Below are 27243 nucleotides of genomic sequence, written 5' to 3'. Positions count from 1 at the left end.
TAACAGACACACAAGCATACGAAAGTTTTAAAGAACGCTTCCAAATATTTTCACTAACCTTTCATTTCCTTGCACCACACGAAAGAGATCTGCACTGCTCACACGATATTATGTTGCGCACTAAACAAACCCACACATATAGTTATTATCGCTTCATCCAAAATCACTTTGACCTACACGCACCCTCTAGACAACCACACCATCGTTTTCAATTCATTAATTCCAAATACACTTCACCATTTTTCCTAAATTTCACATATTGTATTAAAGACACTAACCTCCATGGTATTCTTCGTAATTATGACCCCATAACCCAAATGTACATCTTCTGTCCCATCACCAAGACCTTCAACGCCGAAGAATCCCGACCCTTCCTTATCCCGCACGAGTTTGTACAACCTATAGAAATCCCAATTTTAGAATTCATCCACAACACTAAATTCAATCACAAATTATATAATCTAATCCAAAACACACCTTATGAGTTTGCAGTTGGCACTGAAGAACTAACCACTATTAAGGCACTTCAATTGCTTTGGCCACTGCTTCAGACTAAAAATATCATCCGCATCTTAGCTAAACTACTAACAACTTCCGATCTCATCCACGACATCTTCCCCCACGGTTTTTTCCCCGACGACTAACAGGTAAGTATGAATTAAATGAATATTACTAACTAATTAAAATATTAAAAAACTCACCATACTTTATCCATGTTTTCTTTAGATTTTTAGCCTTCATCCGACAATCACCTACAAAAACCACAAAAGACAAATAAAAATCGCAAATTTCATCAAACAGATTTCAAAAATTCTATTAATCTCTTACACTTATAAATTTATAAATTTAATATCAATGCAGTAAATTCATTTCTAAAATTTTCCCCACAAGCAGTAAATCTAATTACGATGAAAATTTGTAACTTAAAATTCCTCCATAACTAGCAGTAAATTTCCAAATTCTATGTAGTAAATTAAATAAATGCAAATGCAGTACTAACCTTTTGATATTTTCATTCATTCGCACAGAAATTCGATCCACACTCGCACAGCTCGCCCACGAAGAATTGTTTAAAATAATGAATTTCAGTTTCAAGTTTTCACACTCAACAACTCTAACATATAATAACATGTTTCAAACTTTCCTTTAACCCGGTTGGAAAGGAATTATATATTAAACAAAACTAACCAACGCAGCTTACTAAATACCACAAATCATAGAATAACAGCATGACTTAGAAAAGGAAACCAACGGTACCCAAACCGGATTAACCCAGTTTAAAACTGGATAATTTATTCTTTTGAAGACTATTATAAAGTCTAAAAAAAAATAATAAAACACAAAAAAGTCGAAAGACAAACCCATACCACAAACAATTTGATTTTTGAAAAAAGGACACAACCAACAAAACATAAGTAAGACCACAACAAACCCAACATAAAACGTTGTCACATAACAGGACCCCTCACAAAAACCGCATGAAATCATACTCCCACTCCTGGCCTAACCCACCAGGAAGGACGTCCTGAGCATGCTCTATAGCCGGCCTAACCCACCGTGCTACATCCACGCTTTGTGACCACACCTTTATTTTTAATAAGAGCTACTCAAGTGTGAGTAACTCTTCAAAATAACCGAACTAAAACAAAAAGCTTTTGTGAAAACAACTAACTAAAATCATTATTAAAAAATATTAAACTAATAAAAGTTTTATAAAATGTAAAATCACATGATGCAATATATAGATCAGAATACAACACCAAGGACGAACATCAAAAGACAAGACGACCCCACTACACTCGAGAGAGAATGACCAACTACAATCGATATGCCGCTCACAATCACAACTCAAAGGATTTAGAGTACGACTTGACCTCGCAGAAAAGGACTTCATTGAACTAGACCAATGACCACCTCGATGTTCAAGTATACGTACAGATCCGAGTAACCAGGCATCCCCTCCACGCACAATCTCCACGCCATTCCCAAACTAGATCATACACAAAAGAAGTTCTCCACGCAGAACAGAAAAACCTGACATAGCAAACCATTCTGAAATCAGATTTGAGTTTGTTGCAAAGACGTAGTCGTTGTCACTAGAAGACACAACGTCTTATGTCTCTAACTCCAACTTCCTGGAACTTCCCTAACAAAAGAGGAAACGGAAGAAAATGATGTTCGCCGAAAACCAACGTCCTTCATCCATCCTTCGAATTGCAGAAGAACTATTCTAAAAAACTCTGTAAAACCCGGATGGGTGGAACCTGATCTAAACTACATTTTATGATTGGATAAATTAGATATTTTACCAATGTAAAGTATTTAATATTAACCAATCATGATCCATCTAACTAACAACCCACTTATTTGTAAGTGCTGAAGTTACTTGTAATTTCAGCACCAGAGAGATTTGAATTTAACTTAGAAATTAGTTGGACTCTCCCGAGCACTTCAGCAGCCGCAATAAACCAGTATACCCTAGATCTATTGAGCCTAGCAGAGACTAGTTAAACAACCTGAGACTAGATAGTATAAGAGTAAGATTAGGATCGGTATTAGACTAAGAAGTTGCACGAATCTATCCGGCCGAAAATAAGATAGCGTGACGAGCAGACGGTGTACCCTATCCGAAATTACTCTATGAGTTATACAAACCAGTCATAACTCAATTTATTACAAAATTGAAATTATCAAGAAACATTGAACTTTTCAAAGAACGATTCATTTCTCTTTGTCATTGGCGGTTTTTTTTCTCATTTTTTTGTTCTATTTTCGAAGTAGCTTTTGGATTGATTTTGGTATGCTTGGTCAACTATATATTGGTATTTTTTTCTACTTTCGTAAAAGAAAAAATGTTCTCGACTGTACTGGACCTAAATCAGATATCCACTATCAAAATTTGGTATACCTCGAAATTCCCGACTTTATCGACTGTGGAATAAGTGACCTCGAAATATAATTCGACTGGGCTCTTACTGAATATGTTTCGACTTTGTAATGAACTTAATACAATTTTTCGACCGTAATTTTTAGTCCTCAGAGCTCCATTTTTTTTTACTTTAATTGTCGAAAGATAGCTCGGGTAGCTCTCGAATAATTTAACGACATACTCTTTTTTAAAATGGCGTTGTGGTGCATCGGTAGTGATGCTGCCCAGTAATCATATGATTGCGGGTTCAAATCGAACATGCGCTGCAATTTACAAGAAGAGCGCTTCTAAGAGAGCCATAGCTTGATTAACCTTAAGTAGTTAAACTCCGGGTTAGGCTTCTGGCTGGTTAACCAAATTTGTTTTTGAAAAAGTATTATAAACTGTTCAGGTGATCACAACCAACCTCGACATCCTCATAGAAAAAGCATACGAAGATTTGACAGGTGAGAAACCACGAGTCATAGTGGACCACGAAGACTTCGTCGCTCTCGCTGAGGAACTCGAGGTGTCCGGAACTCCAAAATGTGCAACTGTAGTAAAACCCCACGGAACAATCGATACCCAATACGAAGACCCCGAAAGACGCTACAAATCAGGAATTTATTTCCGTTTATTTCTTCCCGCTGTTGGAGGTAGTTCAAGTTCCAATCACTTTTTGTAATTGCAATAAAATGAATAATCTTTCAAATTAACAAACTCAATTTCAAAATGAACATTTAAACGGGAATTACGAAACGGGAGCGCTCTAGAAATCTTTCTGTTGGTTTTGCTGTCTGTAATGGTTCATTTGTTTGGTTAAGTTTGATTAATATATTCGAAAGTGACGAGAAATAACCGGAAATGATGCCAAATCACAGTGAGAGTGTGTCTGGACCAAGTGGGCTTGGGATTGACCAAGGAGTGCAGGGGAGCTGTGGAGCACTACATCAAGACCACGCCCATGGTCTTCATGGGCTACAGTGGGTGTGACCACTTCTCACTCACTCCTGTCTTGACTGTCACCCCCACAGAGCATAAATCAGTCTGGCTATTCCACGATTGGACTGAAGAAGGTATGATTTCTTTTCCTTGTACATTTTTTAAAAACTGTTTCGAAAACTCGTTTAAAGATGCGTTTTGAACGTTTGTTGCATAGAATTTTCCAATGCGATGTGTAGAATTGGAAAATCTACTGCAAACTCGACTAATTGCAAAGTCGTCGTGGACATCATCATCACCTTTCGTTTATAAATGGTTTTGCGCTACCATAGTTTAATGCCCCAGTCGAGTGCTTTGTAGCCTAAGATGAACGAATCAGGACAATCAAAAATTAGACAAAATTCAGGTTTGAACTTCATTATCGAATCTTTACAAAAACCGAAATTTAAATCTTTATATACATGAAGCAAATTCCTCGACCCTCATAGGCCCCTGCATAGCACAAATAAAGACCTGCAAGAAATCGGTCCGCTAGCTCGTAACAATTTCCCGAGATCTCGCAAAATCACCAATTGCCTATGTATTAAGATAGCTATAAAAAGTCTAAGCACCCCCAAGACTAGGCACCCACAGAAGTCATCATTTTTCATAAGATGTCATGATTTGATGTCATCATCATCTTGCATAAGCTGAATAGTTAGCCTGCAGGAAGTCGGTCCACTTGGAGATAGCAACTTCCTGAGATCTCGAAAAATCCCTGTTGCCCATAAATTAGGAAAAAAACTTTCCGTGTCCCTCGCCAAAACAGTGAACAAAATTTAAGTCCGACCATTTTTAGTACTCTATTATTAAACAGATGCAACCTTAGAAGACCCAGAGATCAGAAGTTACAGATATACAGCGCTGACAAAAACCCTAAGTAAATTTTTCTCATCCCTGACTTCTGGAAGTCGTTTTTTGTCAACCACTGAACGCAGGAAGCCAAAACGTTGGAATATGATAGATAAGAACACGATTCTTTGTATGTCATTGTTATAACCAATGCCAATGATTGAGACGAAAGTTTTCAACACTGGGTAAAAACACCCCTTAGACAGGGAAAGGGACAGTTCACGCAAAATAATGAGCGAGGGCATAATGATTTTATTGCAAAAAAGACACTAGATGAGAACCCCGATGAAAAGATCCCGTTCCAGTAAAATTCTTCCGGTGTCTCCTCCCTGTGTTAAGTGCCTTTTTCCGGATAGAAATGGGGTCACTTGGGAAGTATTAATGGGATATGGATGCAACTTGGCATGTAGGAGCCCCTTGAGATTATAAACCCGAATGTGGACGTTTGACTCCTGGTGAGTGACTCCGGGTCCGGGTGAGCCCAGGGTGAATTTTAAGCGACCTATAGGCGTTTTTGAACAACATTGCATAGAAGATCCCGAGGTTTACCCTGGAAAGTGGCGTATTTCGCAGCCCCATCTATTTGGAAATTAGAATCGGTCACTTTACTAAAAAATTTAAGGAAACTTATCTATTGGGAACTGAGACAGAAGATGAAAGGGATATAGTTTTTACAGTGTAACCTTAAAGTAATTAAAATGGACTCGGTAAACATTGAGTTGAGCTTAGCTTAACGATTGATCTATTAGAAGATAATAAATCGGACTATAGGAAAATAATTTGCAGAAATAGTAGCGTGGCATGTGAAGTAGGTCTCCTTTAAAAAATGAATGAACGGAACTTTTACTTAGCTCCCTGGAGATAGCTTTTTTGCTCAATTTGATGCCTATTAGGCAAATTACGTTACTCTGATAGCTAGAAGTTCGGGAATAGATGAGAAATTTTATTGGAAACTTAGATGCGTGGAGCGTGTTGGTGACGCACGAAAAGTATTTGTGCCATTCTGCCAGACTGACACAGTGCAACCTTCCGACGAAGCACGAATCAGAGAGAAAAGGCCTTAACAGCAAAAAAGTGCTTGGAAGGAGGGTCGGAATGTTCTAGAATTTTTATTTTTAAAATTTCGATTGGAAGAAGAATATTTCTCAGAAATACGAAAAACGGCCATTTTGACTGAAAAAGTGACGAGAATAAAAAAAAACGACAGAGATTGTGAAAAACAGTCGTACCAGAGACGGAAAATACGAAGCCTCTTATCGTGGCAACAACGCACGATAAGACACTTGTCAACAGATATTGGTGGAGAAGGAGGCTTCAGTGGGGGAAGAAATACACCACGGAACCCTCCCGGGACACGAATTATAAGAGATAAGAGTGTTATCTCAGGAATATTACGGAAGCGGAAGCTTGGTCCCCCAAAAGACTGTTTATGTGAAGGGACTGTATAAACTAACTTTATAGCTACTGGAATGTCATAGATCTCTTAATTAACACCGTTATTGTTTGATATTTCAGAATATGAGTAGCTAGAAAAAGGAAAGGGTCAATCCATCTCCAATGGATTTAATATAAAACTGTCACACAAAAATATGTTAAAATAGGTTGTTCGAGCCGTGTTTTTAATGACAATCACGTAGTCTGAGGATCCGAGACTCAGCTATGTGGTTGTGTTCGCATGTAAACGAAAGCTGATCAAAAGTCGTTTGACTGATGGCCTAAAAATAGTAACTTTTTACTTAGCCCTAGACAGACCAGAAAATCAACTGGCAAGGTCGAGACGGTGAAAAACGAGTAGGATTAAGGTAACTGACGCCTGCCAGTCGTTAATAGGTACTTTTTCTACGCTCCGTCGCTGTGTAGTATTTGGGCGAATGTTACATAGACGTTTTTATGGCACTCCTGGGTGGGCCTGTTAAAGGCATGAAACCATCATGATCAGCAAGCGTTTCAGCGACGTACCCTCCGCTCCGGGCGTATGCCCGAGTTAGAGGCCTTAATGACCGTTGTTGTACTAGGGGGAAGGTGCGTACCCTCCGTCTAGTACAATTTAGCTTTTTAACTTAGTTAACACCGAAAATTCCGGGGGCCGGAGGGTTAGGTGGGAAATCTAGAGCCCGCTTGTCCTGAGGCCCCAGGACCAAAAACAATTAAAGAAAAAGTGTAAAACCAAACAAAAATAGTGTATAACCAAGAAAAAGCCAAAAATAATTTTATTTAAAAACAAAAAAGTACAAAAAACAGTAAAAAAAAAATCCAAGAAAGACCAAAAACAGTAAAAAAATGTAAAGTGACAGTTTATATGTTATTTCCGGACGAGATGTGATCTGACTTTCCTATTTGTTGTTGTTTCAGATTGATTTTTATCGTTTCTGATAGAAAGATTGTGTGTTTTGGTGAAGGGTTGGATACCCTCCCTCGAGTGTAATTTGAGTGTTTAAGCACGTTAATGGTGATTTTGCCGGTGGCCGGAGGGTAGAGTGGCAAGCTGATCAACGTGTTCCACGCTCAACAGGGACATCAAGGACAACATCCGCAACGACTGTTGGGTATCGTTGAAGCAATTTTAGTATCGTTCGGGTACTATTTCGTTAAAACTTAAGTGGTGGGGGGCACGATTGGCGCGGTCCGATTGTACCCTCCATCGATTACAAATTTCCGAGTTAAGGGTCTTAATTCGGGTATTTTGGTGCAAAGGAGGGTATAGTACTGTTCATTAACGACTACTAATAGGTTATTATCCTTATTACATATTACTTATCTCCTAAATTAGACCAAAAAAAAAACACCCAATTCTGTCGAAAATCATCGATTTTCGATCAAACTGTAGACCCCCAAATTTTCGGATATACGAGCTTTTCCGATAGGCAAAAAGCATTTGTATAGAGAGTAGCTACGTAGTTCGATCCCCTTCACTAAAGAAACCGCGTGAGCAAAGACTCAGTAGAAGTTAGAAAAACGGAAATTTTTCGATCAAAATTTTGATAATTTTCTGTATTTTGTCAATCTGTTTTGGGGATCGAGTTTTTGAGTTTTTAGAGTTAGAGCAATAAAATTTTTTGCGTTAGGAGCGTGCTAGCATAACGTGCTCGGTTACTGGAGAAATTTTTGGGTAACCCTCCGAGTAGCTCCGTGGATAGAGCTAACGACTTAAGGTTTGGAAAAGGAAGGAATCTGAGGGTCCAAATTTGATAGTTTTTGGTCAAATTTTTGTCTCTAAACCAATTTTGGTCCGGTTTTTTGCATTATTCCAGTGCCGTACAGGGCTACTACGCTCATTTCAAGTATTTTTAGGCACTTTCGACCGGAATTGCGAAAAAAGTCTTTCAGATCCTATACAGGTGGTGAAAAAGGCCATTTTGACGAACGCGTTTTTGGCGATTTCTCAAAGACTAGTTATCCGATCGGGATAATTTTGGTACCATAAGTCAACGTTTTTGACCACTTTTCCGAATCGCAACCGTTTTTGGGATTGACAATCTCGGAAAAAAAAATTTAGAATTTGTTGGTTCGGAGGGTCCAAATTACAGGTAACCCTCCGAGCGGCAGAAAATTTTATCAAAACATCTTTTTATTCAACTGGGGAGGTTGACCGAGTCAGCCAACCTAGTTTTAAGTCAGGTAGACCGATTTTGGAGACTTTGTTGCGGTGATATAACCCTTTTTCTTGATTTTGGGGGAACCCTCCGAAGTGACCCTCCGGAGTCAGCTAAACCCCTTAGCAACCCTCCTTAGTGGAAAATTTCCACGAGATCACCCAAAGAAGTTAAAACAGCTCCCCTTAGAGCTCCTAGCTTGTTTTGACGCTTTTTGAAGCTAGTGGGAGAACCTTCTAAGCGAGATCAAAAAATTTGAAAATTTTGGAGGTACCCTCCGAAGTAACCCTCCGGAGCATATTAAGCATCTTTTTGACCCTCCTTAGTAAATTTAGGGGGACCCTCCGAAGTAACTTGGGTGATTAAGCTACCCTCCGAAGTAACTTGGGTGATCAAGCTGCCCTCCGAGGTAACCCTCCGGAGTGTCTTAAGCCTTCTAACGATCTTCCTTGTTAGAGACTTGAGTAAACCTTCTGTGGCGATTTGGGAAACGGAAAATAGCCATTTAATTAGGATCATATTAGGGTATTAGGCGTGCTTATCAGGGTCATAAGAACCCATTCTGACCCGGAAATTCGTGATCAACTTTGGATTCTACATTGGGTGTATCAGAAGTACCCGAACAAAAAAAAAATTTTTTTGATTGTGATTTTGGTTGTGTGGTTGCCTTGAGCTACTTAATAGGAAAGTTCGGGCAATCCGGGAACAAAGTAAAGGAAGACCTCGGTGGGTGTATTAGGCAAATACACACCCACTTGAGAAGAAAAATTGTTCCCTACTCTCGTGCACTTGGAGCAGTCCGAGTGTGGGAGAGCTTTTTCATAGACTTTAGGAATTTTCGATCAGAGGTTGCCTTGAACTACTTAATAGGACAGCTCGGGCAATCGCAGGGCACCTAAAAGAAGACCTCGGTGGGTGTATTAGGCAAATACACACCCACTTGAGAAGACTGTGTCCTGGGCTTTGTTCTTTCGGATCGTTCCGATTGAGGGAAGTCTTTTTCTTTAAGACTAAGTTTTATTGATCTGTTTCTGAGTCATCACTGCTTTTTATCAAAGATTGTTTAATTTTAACAAAGCAGTGACTTGATAAATTGTGTGGCGATAAATTGATACTGACAAAAGGTCGCTGTCACCTGTAGGATATTCTTATCTGATTATCTATTGTGTTTTGTGTGTCGATTATATCTAGTGGAAACTTAGTGATACTGTTATACTATACAACAAGGTTGAGTTAGCATTATATCAATACTGGGTAGACCCTGTGTGTAACTTTAGCTGAGTCACTAGTTTAGTCGTGAGAGATCTAAGAGACATTTTGATACTGACGGAATCGAGTAGGCAGCGTTAAGTGATTTAACTAGATCTTGTTTGTGGTACGTTTGCATTGCCATCAAATTACGAATATTTTCATTTTGTTAAAAACTATGCAGCGCAGGGACTCGCTAGGATCGACTACTAAAATTCCCAGGCTAAGCAAGGGAAGCACGCGGAAATTTAAAACTAGGCGTAGCCAAACCTCGTTTAGCAACGCTTCCGACGCGTTTGCTGAAGACGAATCGACTAAAGGTCAACCTGATCTTTCAGTGAGCGAAATGAAACTAAGGAGCGAGAAAAACCTCGATGGCAATCAAGGGCGGAGCGCCGAGGCCGGGCCTGCGAGCGAAACGCTGGTGGATCCCTTTGACGAAGGGGAGCGAACGCTCATTCGACCCGACTTTGAGCCAGACGAGGTCCTCGAACGGGAGGAAGTCGAGAGGACAGAGGAGACCTCGGAGCGTCCCGAGGTCGAACCTCGGGAGGAAGTGTTGTACAGCGGAATGTCCAAATCAGAGACTAAGAGCTATAAATGGAGAAAGGAACCTTCACATCCGACAAGTACACACTCATCTTTGGCCAAGAGCAGACGTTGAGAGTCCGGGTGAAGAGCAGACGTTCTCGAAGGCAAAGAAAAGTTGGAAATCTTTGTACGATGAGCGCGTGACGTCGCTACAAGCCGGAGGTCTATCCTCTAGTTACGACCAACCGGAAATAACCCATCCGGATGTGAACTTCACACCATGCCCAAGGAACGACATGAGCAGGGAGGCGTCTTCTCCCTTGCCGACCAGGCCTATGTCAGATGGGATAACGATGGGAGCATCATCAACGTTTGACAGACTGATGACGTCAATGCACAAGCAAAAGGGCGGTGCGTCATCGAGTACTAGGCTACAGCCGCAGTTGACCTCGTCTTCTCTGGGGCTAACCCCGCCATTGGGGGCAGCTGGTGACATAAGTGACATGTTCGCTGGTGTGATGAATGGCCTGGATGAATTGAGGCGGGACATGACTAAGAGGATAGATCAAGTTGACGAGAGAGCTCACCATGGTCGAGAGAGTTTGAAAGATGAGCTAACGCACGTGAAGTCGCAGGCGAGGTTTGATCAGGCTCAATTGATTCGTAACACCGATCAATGCCTGGCTGAGAGCCTGGCACAGGCAAACAAAGAGTCAGAGGAAAGAGAGGCTAGGATGACAAGAGAGATCGAGCGATTATTGAATGATCATGATAATACCTACGCCCAAACGATGACTGGCCTGGAAAAGAGGTTGGACGCCAAATCTGACTTGATGATGCGGAAGCTTGACGCGATCCTGAATGGGAGTAGTTGGCAGGAGCATTCCAACTCAAGGGAGCGCTCACGCCATGCGAATGTTGGAGATGGTACGGGCAACAGTGCCAGAGCCCAGCAAGGCTCGAGAACGAACCACGAACATAGAAACAAGGAGCGGCCAGGGGCAGCCCCGCAGAGGCCTGGCTGGACGAATCCAGTCCCGCCGGAGGCAGATGCCACCCCGGAGACAAGATTGCCAACCGTGCCACAAGTCAGTTCAGTACCAGATCTGACTACAGTCTCACAAGACACAACGATGTATGCCTCGATGTTTGAGCCTCTGAACAGATCTCTTGAAACATTCATCACCAAGCTCTCGAAGTCAACCGAGAGAGGAGAGAGGTCAAGAAGAACACTGAAAAAGCCGAAGTCATATAAAGACGAGTCAGACGGCTGCATTGATACTTGGATAGAGGTGATGAAGTTACACTTTGAGGAAGAGAATCTCTCCAAGAAACAAGAGTGCAGCGCGCTGACGAGCAACCTGGAGGGTACTGCATTAAGTTGTGTAATGGCGAAAAGAGCCAATGAGAGAGACAGCGCTCGCAAGATATTCGACATCTTGTTGAATCGTTTCGGCTCTGGAGTACAAGGGCACCAGGCTATGGTGAAGTTCGAGAAGAGGCGTCAGAGAGATGAAGAATCAATAGATAAATTCTTGGACGACCTTGAATTGCTCAGGAGGAGAAGGAACCCGGATGAGAGAATATCCGAGCGAAACTTGGCGATTGCTTCGAAGTTCATGGATGGAGTAAGGAGTGAGGAGTTGAAGACGATGTTGGCCACTCACTTCACCCTGTCGCTTGACCAGGTACCCACGCCTGACGACTTGCGTATGAAGTCACGCGAGTATTTACTCATAAAACCGAGGGCGCAAAACCGTTACAGCAATTATGGCAACTATAGCGGGACAAACACTGGTGCGAATTCCAGTTGGTACAAACCTCGCGATGACATTGACAAGAGGAGGTCGTGTGCGAATTGTGGTTCGATGGACCATCACGTTTCTGCGTGTTCTGCATACAAACAGAACATGAAGGCCATAGGCTACTTTCTCGAGGACGCCGACGCGACCGACGAGGATCATGAGGAGTACGTCAGAGGGCTCATCATGAAATATGGTCCGAGTTGTTTCTTCTGTAATTTGGAGGGACACTTCTGTAATTTGTACTCAATTTTGGGACGCAGTAGCGGACGCGAAACATCCCCGCCACGAAGAGGCGCTTTCGGGTGTCAAGGCCAGTCGAGCACGTCTGATGAACGAGGCTGAATCTCGGAGAAAGGAGACGACACCGAGCACCTTCACGACCAAGAAGGTTAAGACATGGCCTGACGAGGTGGTAGCCTCGAACCTCGAAGCAGAGTCGTCTAGCCCACTCAAGGTGGATTACGGCCTGGCGGCAAGGACAGCCCTGCAGAATGTCAAACAGGACCTAGCCACGAAAGAAGTGGAGCAATGGGTAAGGTCGGAGCTGGAGAGCACAGATCTTCGGGAAAATCTTAATGTCCTGGGTAAAACGACAAAAGCAGAAGACAAAGAGGAACCCGAGAAACAGGGACTAAAACTGAACGTTATATCTGGTAAGACTTTCGGCATGACGAAGGCGGGGACCAAAATAATGTCCATCATCTCAGTCGCAGGGCACCAGGTGGTCAAGAACTTGAGTGAGCCATCCGAGATTACACTAGTCCACCTGGACATCTATGCCGACTACCTGAAGGAGAAGGATCCCAAACTGGACTCCAGGGCAGTGCGAGCGCTGCTCACAACGGGAGGTCCGAGGCTGATGAAAGTGGACGGACATTATATCGATGTCCATGGCCCTTACCCGATCCTGATGAATGTAGATGGCATCAATATCTGATGCGAACGATCAGATTGGCCGGATATACATTGGTCAAGAGGAGCTTAAGGTTAGACGAATCGGACACAACGCGATGCTCGAACAAGATGCGGTGCATATTGGTTGTGAGGCCGATCTGGCCGCACACGTTCTGGACGTGCAAGGCAGACAACTTTCAGTAAAGGGACTGCTAGACACGGGAGCAGTGGTTAGTGTCATGCCAGTCAAAACTTGGACTGACATGGGTTTCGAAAGGTCGGATCTCATACCGACAAACATCAGGTTGGCAGCTGCCAATCAGGGAGCGATCTATGTCACCGGACGAACCCCGATCATTTCACTGCAGCTCGGAGGAAGACATCTTTGGATGAGCTTCCTAGTAGTAGAGAATTTGGACGAATCCGACCAGTTCATCCTAGGAAGGGATTTCGTTCGCAACTTTGACGTCACGATCGATCTCAATGACGGATTGATTAGGATCAAGGATCCTGAGAGAAAGTATGAGAAAAGACAAAAGGTCGCTGTCACCTGTAGGATATCTATTGTGTTTTGTGTGTCGATTATATCTTGTGGAAACTTAGTGATACTGTTATACTATACAACAAGGTTGAGTTAGCTTTATATCAATACTGGGTAGACCCTGTGTGTAACTTTAGCTGAGTCACTAGTTTAGTCGTGAGAGATCTAAGAGACATTTTGATACTGACGGAATCGAGTAGGCAGCGTTAAGTGATTTAACTAGATCTTGTTTGTGGTACGTTTGCATTGCCATCAAATTACGAATATTTTCATTTTGTTAAAAACTATGCAGCACAGGGACTCGCTAGGATCTACTACTAAAATTCCCAGGCTAAGCAAGGGAAGCACGCGGAAATTTAAAACTAGGCGTAGCCAAACCTCGTTTAGCAGCGCTTCCGACGCGTTTGCTGAAGACGAATCGACTAAAGGTCAACCTGATCTTTCAGTGAGCGAAATGAAACTAAGGAGCGAGAAAAACCTCGATGGCAATCAAGGGCGGAGCGCCGAGGCCGGGCCTGCGAGCGAAACGCTGGTGGATCCCCTTGACGAAGGGGAGCGAACGCTCATTCGACCCGACTTTGAGCCAGACGAGGTCCTCGAACGGGAGGAAGTCGAGAGGACAGAGGAGACCTCGGAGCGTCCCGAATTCGAACCTCGGGAGGAAGTGTTGTACAGCGGAATGTCCAAATCAGAGACTAAGAGCTATAAATGGAGAAAGGAACCTTCACATCCGACAAGTACACACTCATCTTTGGCCAAGCAGAGCAACAACGCGATTATGTCGAGTATGAGTCCGGGTGAAGAGCAGACGTTCTCCGAGCGAAACTTGGCGATTGCTGCGCGATGACATTGACAAGAGAGGTCGTGTGCGAATTGTGGTTCGATGGACCATCACGTTTCTGCGTGTTCTGCATACAAACAGAACATGAAGGCCATAGGCTACTTTCTCGAGGACGCCGACGCGACCGACGAGGATCATGAGGAGTACGTCAGAGGGCTCATCATGAAATATGGTCCGAGGTGTTTCTTCTGTAGTTTGGAGGGACACTTCAAGTCGGATTGTACTCAATTTTGGGACGCAGTAGCGGACGCGAAACATCCCCGCCACGAAGAGGCGCTTTCAGGTGTCAAGGCCAGTCGAGCACGTCTGATGAACGAGGCTGAATCTCGGAGAAAGGAGACGACACCGAGCACCTTCACGACCAAGAAGGTTAAGACATGGCCTGACGAGGTGGTAGCCTCGAACCTCGAAGCAGAGTCGTCTAGCCCACTCAAGGTGGATTACGGCCTGGCGGCAAGGACAGCGCTGCAGAATGTCAAACAGGACCTAGCCACGAAAGAAGTGGAGCAATGGGTAAGGTCGGAGCTGGAGAGCACAGATCTTCGGGAAAATCTTAATGTCCTGGGTAAAACGACAAAAGCAGAAGACAAAGAGGAACCCGAGAAACAGGGACTAAAACTGAACGTTATATCTGGTAAGACTTTCGGCATGACGAAGGCGGGGACAAAAATAATGTCCATCATCTCAGTCGCAGGGCACCAGGTGGTCAAGAACTTGAGTGAGCCATCCGAGATTACACTAGTCCACCTGGACATCTATGCCGACTACCTGAAGGAGAAGGATCCCAAACTGGACTCCAGGGCAGTGCGAGCGCTGCTCACAACGGGAGGTCTGAGGCTGATGAAAGTGGACGGACATTATATCGATGTCCATGGCCCTTACCCGATCCTGATGAATGTAGATGGCATCAATATCTACACGAAAGCTCACATAACTGATGCGAACGATCAGATTGGCCGGATATACATTGGTCAAGAGGAGCTTAAGGTTAGACGAATCGGACACAACGCGATGCTCGAACAAGATGCGGTGCATATTGGTTGTGAGGCCGATCTGGCCGCACACGTTCTGGACGTGCAAGGCAGACAACTTTCAGTAAAGGGACTGCTAGACACGGGAGCAGTGGTTAGTGTCATGCCAGTCAAAACTTGGACTGACATGGGTTTCGAAAGGTCGGATCTCATACCGACAAACATCAGGTTGGCAGCTGCCAATCAGGGAGCGATCTATGTCACCGGACGAACCCCGATCATTTCACTGCAGCTCGGAGGAAGACATCTTTGGATGAGCTTCCTAGTAGTAGAGAATTTGGACGAATCCGACCAGTTCATCCTAGGAAGGGATTTCGTTCGCAACTTTGACGTCACGATCGATCTCAATGACGGATTGATTAGGATCAAGGATCCTGAGAGAAAGTATGAGAAAAGACAAAAGGTCGCTGTCACCTGTAGGATATCTATTGTGTTTTGTGTGTCGATTATAACTTGTGGAAACTTAGTGATACTGTTATACTATACAACAAGGTTGAGTTAGCATTATATCAATACTGGGTAGACCCTGTGTGTAACTTTAGCTGAGTCACTAGTTTAGTCGTGAGAGATCTAAGAGACATTTTGATACTGACGGAATCGAGTAGGCAGCGTTAAGTGATTTAACTAGATCTTGTTTGTGGTACGTTTGCATTGCCATCAAATTACGAATATTTTCATTTTGTTAAAAACTATGCAGCGCAGGGACTCGCTAGGATCGACTACTAAAATTCCCAGGCTAAGCAAGGGAAGCACGCTGAAATTTAAAACTAGGCGTAGCCAAACCTCGTTTAGCAGCGCTTCCGACGCGTTTGCTGAAGACGAATCGACTAAAGGTCAACCTGATCTTTCAGTGAGCGAAATGAAACTAAGGAGCGAGAAAAACCTCGATGGCAATCAAGGGCGGAGCGCCGAGGCCGGGCCTGCGAGCGAAACGCTGGTGGATCCCTTTGACGAAGGGGAGCGAACGCTCATTCGACCCGACTTTGAGCCAGACGAGGTCCTCGAACGGGAGGAAGTCGAGAGGACAGAGGAGACCTCGGAGCGTCCCGAGGTCGAACCTCGGGAGGAAGTGTTGTACAGCGGAATGTCCAAATCAGAGACTAAGAGCTATAAATGGAGAAAGGAACCTTCACATCCGACAAGTACACACTCATCTTTGGCCAAGCAGAGCAACAACGCGATGATGTCGAGTATGAGTCCGGGTGAAGAGCAGACGTTCTCGAAGGCAAAGAAAAGTTGGAAGTCTTTGTACGATGAGCGCGTGACGTCGCTACAAGCCGGAGGTCTATCCTCTAGTTACGACCAACCGGAAATAACCCATCCGGTTGTGAACTTCACACCATGCCCAAGGAACGACATGAGCAGGGAGGCGTCTTCCGCCTCGCCGACCAGGCCTATGTCAGATGGGATAACGATGGGAGCATCATCAACGTTTGACAGACTGATGACGTCAATGCACAAGCAAAAGGGCGGTGCGTTATCGAGTACTAGGCTACAGCCGCAGTTGACCTCGTCTTCTCTGGGGCTAACCCCGCCATTGGGGGCAGCTGGTGGCATAAGTGACATGTTCGCTGGTGTGATGAATGGCCTGGATGAATTGAGGCGGGACATGACTAAGAGGATAGATCAAGTTGACGAGAGAGCTCACCATGGTCGAGAGAGTTTGAAAGATGAGCTAACGCACGTGAAGTCGCAGGCGAGGTTTGATCAGGCTCAATTGATTCGTAACACCGATCACTGCCTGGCTGAGAGCCTGGCACAGGCAAACAAAGAGTCAGAGGAAAGAGAGGCTAGGATGACAAGAGAGATCGAGCGATTATTGAATGATCATGATAATACCTACGCCCAAACGATGACTGGCCTGGAAAAGAGGTTGGACGCCAAATCTGACTTGATGATGCGGAAGCTTGACGCGATCCTGAATGGGAGTAGTTGGCAGGAGCATTCCAACTCAAGGGAGCGCTCACGCCATGCGAATGTTGGAGATGGTACGGGCAACAGTGCCAGAGCCCAGCAAGGCTCGAGAACGAACTACGAACATAGAAACAAGGAGCGGCCAGGGGCAGCCCCGCAGATGCCTGGCTGGACGAATCCAGTCCCGACGGAGGCAGATGCCACCCCGGAGACAAGATTGCCAACCGTGCCACAAGTCAGTTCAGTACCAGATCTGACTACAGTCTCACAAGACACAACGATGTATGCCTCGATGTTTGAGCCTCTGAACAGATCTCTTGAAACATTCATGAAGTCAACCGAGAGGGGAGAGAGGTCAAGAAGAACACTGAAAAAGCCGAAGTCATATAAAGACGAGTCAGACGGCTGCATTGATACTTGGATAGAGGTGATGAAGTTACACTTTGAGGAAGAGAATCTCTCCAAGAAACAAGAGTGCAGCGCGCTGACGAGCAACCTGGAGGGTACTGCATTAAGTTGTGTAATGGCGTAAAGAGCCAATGAGAGAGACAGCGCTCGCAAGATATTCGACATCCTGCTGAATCGTTTCGGCTCTGGAGTACAAGGGCACCAGGCTATGGTGAAGTTCGAGAAGAGGCGTCAGAGAGATGAAGAATCAATAGATAAATTCTTGGACGACCTTGAATTGCTCAGGAGGAGAAGCAACCCGGATGAGAGAATATCCGAGCGAAACTTGGCGATTGCTTCGAAGTTCATGGATGGAGTAAGGAGTGAGGAGTTGAAGACGATGTTGGCCACTCACTTCACCCTGTCGCTTGACCAGGTACCCACGCCTGACGACTTGCGTATGAAGTCACGCGAGTATTTACTCATAAAACCGAGGGCGCAAAACCGTTACAGCAATTATGACAACTATAGCGGGACAAACACTGGTGCGAATTCCAGTTGGTACAAACCTCGCGATGACATTGACAAGAGAGGTCGTGTGCGAATTGTGGTTCGATGGACCATCACGTTTCTGCGTGTTCTGCATACAAACAGAACATGAAGGCCATAGGCTACTTTCTCGAGGACGCCGACGCGACCGACGAGGATCATGAGGAGTACGTCAGAGGGCTCATCATGAAATATGGTCCGAGGTGTTTCTTCTGTAATTTGGAGGGACACTTCAAGTCGGATTGTACTCAATTTTGGGACGCAGTAGCGGACGCGAAACATCCCCGCCACGAAGAGGCGCTTTCAGGTGTCAAGGCCAGTCGAGCACGTCTGATGAACGAGGCTGAATCTCGGAGAAAGGAGACGACACCGAGCACCTTCACGACCAAGAAGGTTAAGACATGGCCTGACGAGGTGGTAGCCTCGAACCTCGAAGCAGAGTCGTCTAGCCCACTCAAGGTGGATTACGGCCTGGCGGCAAGGACAGCGCTGCAGAATGTCAAACAGGACCTAGCCACGAAAGAAGTGGAGCAATGGGTAAGGTCGGAGCTGGAGAGCACAGATCTTCGGGAAAATCTTAATGTCCTGGGTAAAACGACAAAAGCAGAAGACAAAGAGGAACCCGAGAAACAGGGACTAAAACTGAACGTTATATCTGGTAAGACTTTCGGCATGAGGAAGGCGGGGACCAAAATAATGTCCATCATCTCAGTCGCAGGGCACCAGGTGGTCAAGAACTTGAGTGAGCCATCCGAGATTACACTAGTCCACCTGGACATCTATGCCGACTACCTGAAGGAGAAGGATCCCAAACTGGACTCCAGGGCAGTGCGAGCGCTGCTCACAACGGGAGGTCCGAGGCTGATGAAAGTGGATGGACATTATATCGATGTCCATGGCCCTTACCCGATCCTGATGAATGTAGATGGCATCAATATCTACACGAAAGCTCACATAACTGATGCGAACGATCAGATTGGCCGGATATACATTGGTCAAGAGGAGCTGATGGTTAGACGAATCGGACACAACGCGATGCTCGAACAAGATGCGGTGCATATTGGTTGTGAGGCCGATCTGGCCGCACACGTTCTGGACGTGCAAGGCAGACAACTTTCAGTGAAGGGACTGCTAGACACGGGAGCAGTGGTTAGTGTCATGCCAGTCAAAACTTGGACTGACATGGGTTTCGAAAGGTCGGATCTCATACCGACAAACATCAGGTTGGCAGCTGCCAATCAGGGAGCGATCTATGTCACCGGACGAACCCCGATCATTTCACTGCAGCTCGGAGGAAGACATCTTTGGATGAGCTTCCTAGTAGTAGAGAGTTTGGACGAATCCGACCAGTTCATCCTAGGAAGGGATTTCGTTCGCAACTTTGACGTCACGATCGATCTCAATGACTGATTGATTAGGATCAAGGATCCTGAGAGAAAGTATGAGAAAAGACAAAAGGTCGCTGTCACCTGTAGGATATCTATTGTGTTTTGTGTGTCGATTATATCTTGTGGAAACTTAGTGATACTGTTATACTATACAACAAGGTTGAGTTAGCATTATATCAATACTGGGTAGACCCTGTGTGTAACTTTAGCTGAGTCACTAGTTTAGTCGTGAGAGATCTAAGAGACATTTTGATACTGACGGAATCGAGTAGGCAGCGTTAAGTGATTTAACTAGATCTTGTTTGTGGTACGTTTGCATTGCCATCAAATTACGAATATTTTCATTTTGTTAAAAACTATGCAGCGCAGGGACTCGCTAGGATCGACTACTAAAATTCCCAAGCTAAGCAAGGGAAGCACGCGGAAATTTAAAACTAGGCGTAGCCAAACCTCGTTTAGCAGCGCTTCCGACGCGTTTGCTGAAGACGAATCGACTAAAGGTCAACCTGATCTTTCAGTGAGCGAAATGAAACTAAGGAGCGAGAAAAACCTCGATGGCAATCAAGGGCGGAGCGCCGAGGCCGGGCCTGCGAGCGAAACCCATTAGGATCAAGGATCCTGAGAGAAAGTATGAAAAAAGACCCCTTAATAAGATCTTAATTAAGGGGTGTTAAGGGGTGCCGATTTTTCTGGATCGAAAAGTTAGATTAAAACCAAACCAAGCCGTAGTAGCGACGTTTAGGATGAGGAACTTGAATGAACTCAGCAATGACAGACAGGTGTGTCTGGTACCAAATCCAAACAGTAAAAGCTCGGCTATTTTAGGAAGAAGCTTCTCACTCACTCAGAGCGGACTGTGTGTGAGTGTGTTGTTGAACACAGAAGTAACAACAGTGACAATACAGAGGGGAAAGAAACTTGGCTATGCTTTGCCTCTGAACACAGAATTTCAGAGTGTGGAGCACTTGAAGAAGTTTGATGTAACTAAATGTCCCTTGCATGCGAACCAAGAATGTATATTGAAGAGAGTAAATAAATTGAAATCTTCTAGGAAATTGTTTTCAATGAAGTCGGAAACGGATGATGGGCTGTCTAGTTGTTCCAACTTCCCTGAGAGACCGACGGAGGCATAGTTAGCAGTGAATAAACCTGTCCTACCTGAGATAGAACATCTGAAGGGTAAAATATCAGACAAGGAACTAGATTCGCTCAGGGCGGTGCTAAATCGGAACGCAGACGTTTTTTCGAAACATAAGGCTGACATAGGTTGTTGCAATTTTGTAGAGCACGAGATCAAGATAGAAGAGGGCTCGATACCTCATAGGGAAGGGGCGAGAAGAATGACCCCAAACAAGTCAGAAGCGTGTAGGAAGGAAATCGAGATGTTAATGGAGTACGACATGATCGAGCCGTCGAAGTCCCCCATGGCTTGTGGCGTGGTCATGGCGAAAAAGAAAGGGGGACAACTCAGATTTTGTTGTGATTTCCGTTATCTGAACGCAGTGACTATAAAGGATGCATACCCGATTCCCCGCATCGATGAGAGCCTATCCAAGCTGGGAGACGCGAAGTTCTTCACGACGTTGGATTTGGGCTCTGCGTTCTGGCAAGTGCCACTCAGAAGCAAGATCGAGCGAAAACAGGCTTCGCGTGTGAGCTGGGATTGTTCCAGTGGAAGAGGATGCCATTCGGATTGTGCAACGCGACGGCCACATTCCAGCGACTGATGGCCCAGGCACTCACGAGCGTCACTAAGAAATACGGGAATCTCATTATGTGTTATGTCGATGATGTCGTGATTGCAACACCAACCTTGGAAGACCACATAGAGAGGTTGGAGGAGGTGTTTTCTTGCATGAAGCAGGCGGGTCTGAAATGTAAACCCTCTAAGTGTGAAATCCTCAGGGATTCCATAAAGTATCTGGGCCGCCTGGTTGACAAACATGGAGTGAGACCAGATCCCGAAGCGGTTGAAGCGGTGCTGACCTGGAAGGCACCTAAGACAGACACACAGCTGATGAGTTTTTTGGGATTCGCTAATTATTATCGAGAGTTCATCAAGGGGTATGCTGACAAAATATACCCCATGCAGAGGTTGATGAGAAACAAGGGCAAAAAGTTCACCTGGACTGATGAGGCGCAAGTTTCATTTGAAAACATCAAACGTGAATTTTGCGAGGCACCGGTCCTCGGCATGCCGACAGAGAAGGGGATGTTCGTGCTGGACACGGATGCATCAGTGGTTGCGATATCGGGCATACTTCACCAGGAGCAGGAGTGGAACGGGAGAACGGTTCTTCGTCCGAAAGCCTACGGGAGTAAAGTCCTGAGTGATACTGAAATGAAGTACGGCGCACCAAGAGCGGAGATGTTTGCGGTGATCACTTTCGTGGAAAAATACAGGGCCTACTTGGGGAGTGCTCCCTTCAAGTTACGTGTGGATAATCGTGCCCTTGCCTGGCTGAAAACCTATTCGATGGACCAAAGTTATATTGGTCGTTGGATCGTGCGCCTGGATGGATACCACATAATCATAGAGCACCGTACCCGTGACAAGCATCAGAACGCAGATAGCCTCAGTAAAAAGACAGAATTTTATGAGCGCCTCGAGGATAAACAGGCTAACCAATCAGAGATCAAAGGCGGGTTTTCCTTTCTGGACAAAGAAACCTACGACAAACTGCCACTTACTAGGTGGTAAGACAAGTCAGGGCATCCTATACCCGGACACCCTGACCTTCCAGTGGAGACGGCCGCGGAGATAAAGCTTTTAGCCAGAGGCGAGCCCGTTCCGTTGGATCTGCTAGTTCGATCTAACTTGGTGCAGCAAGAACTTACCAGATTAGGTATAAACAGCATGGCTCTATTGAACAGGACGGTGAACGTGGCGCCGGACGTCATGGGAAAACTCCGTGACTTGTTGGACAGGGAAGTGGATAGGCATGATCGTGAATGGATGGAGACCATGCATCGGTTGACTGTCACCGAGAGAACAGAGAAGAGGCCAGTGTCCATTCGCAGCCAAGGCGTTGAACGGGATTGCAGGTCGATTGTCAACCAGCTGGTGAGCTCGATGCCGAAGGAAGTCTTGTTGAGAACTTCGTTCATTGAATATGGAACACTGAATCAGAACCAAACTACTGAGGAAGTCAGGATCAGGTCGAAATCTAGCTTCACGAGGAGAGTGCACTTCACGGATGCAAAAGAGGAATACGAGCCGAGCCCAGATTGTTCGTCCGTGGACGAGACAATGTCCGGGGAGTCTGATACCTTCGAGCCAGTCAAGGACGACTCGTCTGAGGAGTCGGACACCTTTGAGCCCGTGCAGGACGACTTGTCCGGGGAGAGGTTGACTAGACCACCTAGGGGCAAAATTTTGTCCGGGGAGTCGGGTTCAAAGCGACCGATGGACAAAGTTTTGTCCGGGGAGTCGAGAAACATCTCAAACAACTTGGAATATGATGTTGGAGAATCAGTCGACTCAAGTGTTGACTCGGGACCCCAGTCCTGGGACAACACGTCTGAAACAACTTCCAATTGCGATATGTCAGAAATCGCAATCCACTCCTTATTGGTAGACTGGAAGCAGCGTGGGCTGGACCGGGAAACACATCAGGATCCAGACAGGGACAGATACACCTCAGATGAAGAGGGACTGTGGTAGATAATGCCGCGGACGAGCTCGAGCTGATAGCAGTTTCTAAACGCCCAACCAGATTGCTGCCACATGGTACGGTCGTCCGTACCAATCTGGAACCATCTGTGCAGGAAGCGACGCCTTTGAAAAAGATATGGTGTGTCAAGTTGATGGACGATGCTCATGCTCCGGAGATAATGAGTTGGCAAATGAACCTGGTGAAGACGTATTTGAAAGCCAGGTACAGGCTGTCGGATCTCCTAAGGGCTCAACGAAACGACAGAATGACGAGCAGTCTGAAGAGATGGATTGAGAATGGAGCGCCAGACAAGGGAGATTTGGAAGAAGACAGCTACAAAATCCTGAAGCAATTCTACCTGAAGCGAAACGACTTGTTGTACCTGAACAAGGACGGAATCGTAGCCTGCAAACGAAAAGAGGAGGACAAGGTCCTCTATAAATACAATTCAATAGTGTTACCACAGTTGTACCAGACCGAATTGCTCTTTCGCTCACATGATCAGATGGGCCATCAAGGCGTGGACAAAGTGTATAACAGGATACAGAAACGATTCGAATGGCCGGGATTGAAGAAGGCTTGTGAAAAGTGGATCGCAGCATGCCTGTCATGTCAGCAGGCGAAGGATCCCAGGAAGCTAAGGTTCCCCCTACAGTCAATAGAGTCGTCAGGTTTCAACGAAGTGGTGCAAATTGATCATCAGAAAATCTGTATGACAGCAACGGGTTATAATCAGGTGCTGGTAATGATCGACCATTTTACGAAGTATGCGGAGGCAGCACCCTGCATGACAGCATCGGCGGAAGAAACATGCGATCATTTGATAAATGTGTGGATAGCGAGGCATGGCTGCCCCATCACGTTCCAATCGGACAATGGCAAAGCATTAGTGGGCGATCTCACGAAGGAGTTGATGAAAAGGTCGCAGGTAGCGCAGGCCCACTCGACCACTTATCACCCGCAAACGAATGGCCTAGTCGAGAGGCAAAATCGCACACTGGTATCCATGCTGAGAGTCTATTGCTCGCGTTACATGGATGACTGGGACAAGCACCTGCCGCATGTGATGGGTGCTTACAACATCACGGAGCATTCCACCACGGGAATAAGTCCGCACATGATGTTAACGAGTCATAAAAAAGCGCTCCCGTTGACGTTTTTCTACCCTGAATATGAGGGGCAGAGGACAGCACCGCAAACGTACGTGCGGGATGTTATCAGAAGACAGCATGATCTCAATGACTTATGCAGGAGGAATACGCAACAGGCGCAAATTAGACAAAAAAGGAGGTTTGACAAAAGGAGAGCTGATGCGAAAGCCTACTCAGTTGGCGACTACGTCTGGGTGTTCCAGGAAGTGGTTCCACCAAAAGGAACCAAGACATTATTAAAGAAATGGCGTGGTCCATTTCAGATAACAGAGGTGCACCAAGGAGGTCGTTTTTATCGATTGAGCACGGGAAGAGCAGCTCATTACGAGAATATTAAACCACACAATGCCTCGTCAGAGGATTGGTGCATCCCAGCGGACATGCAAGAGGGAGACTATTTGATAGTGGATCCTGCTTGTGAAATGAATGAAAGGGGTACTCGCGACAAGAACGACGGGAATGAGGTGGTGGACGATTGCGATCTACCACTGGATCTCGAGTTGACCGAGCGAGTAGAGGTGGACGATGAAACTCTACCTTATGCCGAAGAAGACTGGGACTGCCCGGAACAAACCGAAATTGACAAAGGAATACAGCCTGACTTTCCTCTCACTATGGAAACACGCCAAAGCAAGAGAGGAAAAAACCAGAAGAAATACAATCCGTACGGCGAGGACTTCGTTGTAGACAGGATAGTAGTGAATGATGTCATAGACTCGCTGGTGGGACTGGACGAAGTGGCGATGCTAGAAGAAATCGACCTTGTGAACGATATGGATCAAGATTGGATCGACGATCGATCAGAACCAGAAGTGGAGTTCGAACCAGAAGCGGAACAGACTCATGAGCAAGAACTAACAAACTTGCGCGTGCTTGAATGGCTCCATGATCTGCCGACAGATCCAAAAGAGACGATCCTGACGATTCAGGACCTCGATAGAGACGGCGTCAAATACATCAGTCATGACAATACCGAGTCCAACTGGGTCGCCCCAGATGGTCCTCTACGTGTTCCACAATCCAACCTCGATCTCCTAGACTTTGGGCGATCGACGGGGACGTCGATGGATATTTTTGTCCGGGGAGTGGGGGTAAGACTCACCCACACCAAAAATCTCATAATAAAAAAATTGAAATCGGCAAGAGAAACCGGAGAACTGGAAACGGAAGGCGAAAATGCTAAAAAACCACCATTCGGACGAATTTTTGAATCTTATTTTGACTTACCAAACCATTATTCAAGCAACATCGTTATAACGGATAGCGATTTCATACTTACGGAACGTATATGTGCCATAGCGATAACGGCGGATGTAAGCTTCAAAACAGCACTAGCAGCTGACTTTAAAAGAGAGTACAAGAATATCGAGTTTTTGTGGAAACAGAGGCCTGGTGTAGGAGGAATGATAACGTTGCCCCCTGTCGCATCACAGATACCAGGGAAATATTTGTGTTTTTTGGTTACGAAAGCTACTGATAGGCAACACGTGAATCCGGAGAGCTTGGTGTTGGCCTTGACTCGACTTAGGGATTTCCTGGTTGAGAGAGGTGTGACCTCTCTCTCGTTACCAGTTTATGATCCCAATAGAGGGAAGCTACACCCGAGAGAGTTGTACGCTCTTGTGCATGTGATATTTTCAGAAACTGACATAGAAGTTTACTTACATAAAAAATACTATCTGAGTATATGCTAGGAATTGCATTCAGCGGTAAGTGATTTTTATTAAGTCAACTTGATAGAGATCAGGATTAAGCTTAGATTAGGATTAAGTTTTATGTGTTTAAGTGATAGTGTAGGTATGTGACGTTTATGTGTTATGTTATTATTATGATATGTTTTATGTTTTTCGTCATAAAGGACCTGGAGTACTCCAGGTCATCGAGGTGACAGCACTCATTTGTGCTACCCTGACGCAGATACAGGTGGACGATCCACCCTGGTGCTAGAATTTTAAATCAGAATTGAAAAAGAGAATTCCAATGAAGAATTTTAAAGAGTTGATTGATGTTCAATCTAAAAATGATAGTTTTAAGTCGCAAATTGTTTTTTAGATCTTGATTGATCAGAAATTGTTTATAAATTCATTGAATCAAACGAAGAAATTACACGACACGACAACAAGAATCAAGACGATAAGAAATGGGTGACACGAACGAACTCATGGAATTCCTCTCAGCGAGTCTAGGAGCGACTCTAGACGAGATCTATCAGCGGCTGATCGATTGTGATTTCACACGAGAAGACCCGGGGTTGGCGATGTTTGTGGTCGCGCTCCTCAATGCACTAGGACGAGAGGGTCGAGGGAATCGCCCTACAGAAGTCGTGTTGATGTTGGCCTACGGTGAGTCCGGGACCGCCGAGAGAGGTCGAAACCGACTGATGAGATGGCGGCGTGGAGAAATGTCTGGCCACGACCTGGCTCATGAGCCAGGACTGGGTGAACAGAGGGACCACCGGCTAGGTGAGATGCCCTTACCCGTCCAACCTGCGCAGCCACTCATTGGAGCGAAGAGACAACGTGATGGGCCAGGCCCGTCACACTCGGTCGACTCTCCGACAGCTGCTCCTCCCCCGAAGAGAGTGAGAGTGAGCGAGATAGAGATCCAGACGTCGGAGACGATTGAGAAACTGGAGAAGAAGGAGAGAGATCAGAGCGAGCTGTGTGCCAAACTTCAGGAGTATAGGACGATAGCTCGAGAGAGGGACGAATGGAAAAAGAAGTTTGAAGATCTGCAGGTGGCCTACAAGGAGGATGAGATAAAGCACCTGAAGGAGCTGTATATGGCAAAGGTGAGCCCAGTGTCACCGGAAGTTCTGGCGAGCATAAAATCCTTGGAAGGATCCAGCGATACGCGCCCCAGGACAACAGCGCAGGAGCTGTGCGCATCGAGAGGACCTGAGGCTCTGGACTTACGTGCATCAAGGGGGCCCGAGGCTCCTCAGCAGACACGACCGTCTGCTTCGAGTCAAAG

The 27243-nt window shown here is 45.5% G+C and overlaps 1 protein-coding gene across 1 annotated transcript in view; it reads left to right on the top strand.

The window, feature by feature from the left end:
• Window positions 1-27243, top strand: part of LOC134840117 (uncharacterized) — a 77826-nt gene that overhangs the window by 17404 nt on the left and 33179 nt on the right. Inside the window, exons 3-4 of the mRNA XM_063855808.1 lie at window positions 3321-3528; window positions 3790-3984. Of these exons, the coding sequence (XP_063711878.1) occupies window positions 3321-3528; window positions 3790-3984 (403 nt within the window). The remainder of the gene's footprint in view (window positions 1-3320; window positions 3529-3789; window positions 3985-27243) is intronic.

The sequence above is a fragment of the Symsagittifera roscoffensis genome, chromosome 2 (genome assembly GCF_963678635.1).
Source record: "Symsagittifera roscoffensis chromosome 2, txSymRosc1.1, whole genome shotgun sequence".
Classification (NCBI taxonomy): domain Eukaryota; kingdom Metazoa; phylum Xenacoelomorpha; order Acoela; family Convolutidae; genus Symsagittifera; species Symsagittifera roscoffensis.
The sequence above is the reverse complement of the archived record's forward strand: the minus strand, read 5'-3'. Positions and strand labels throughout refer to the sequence as shown.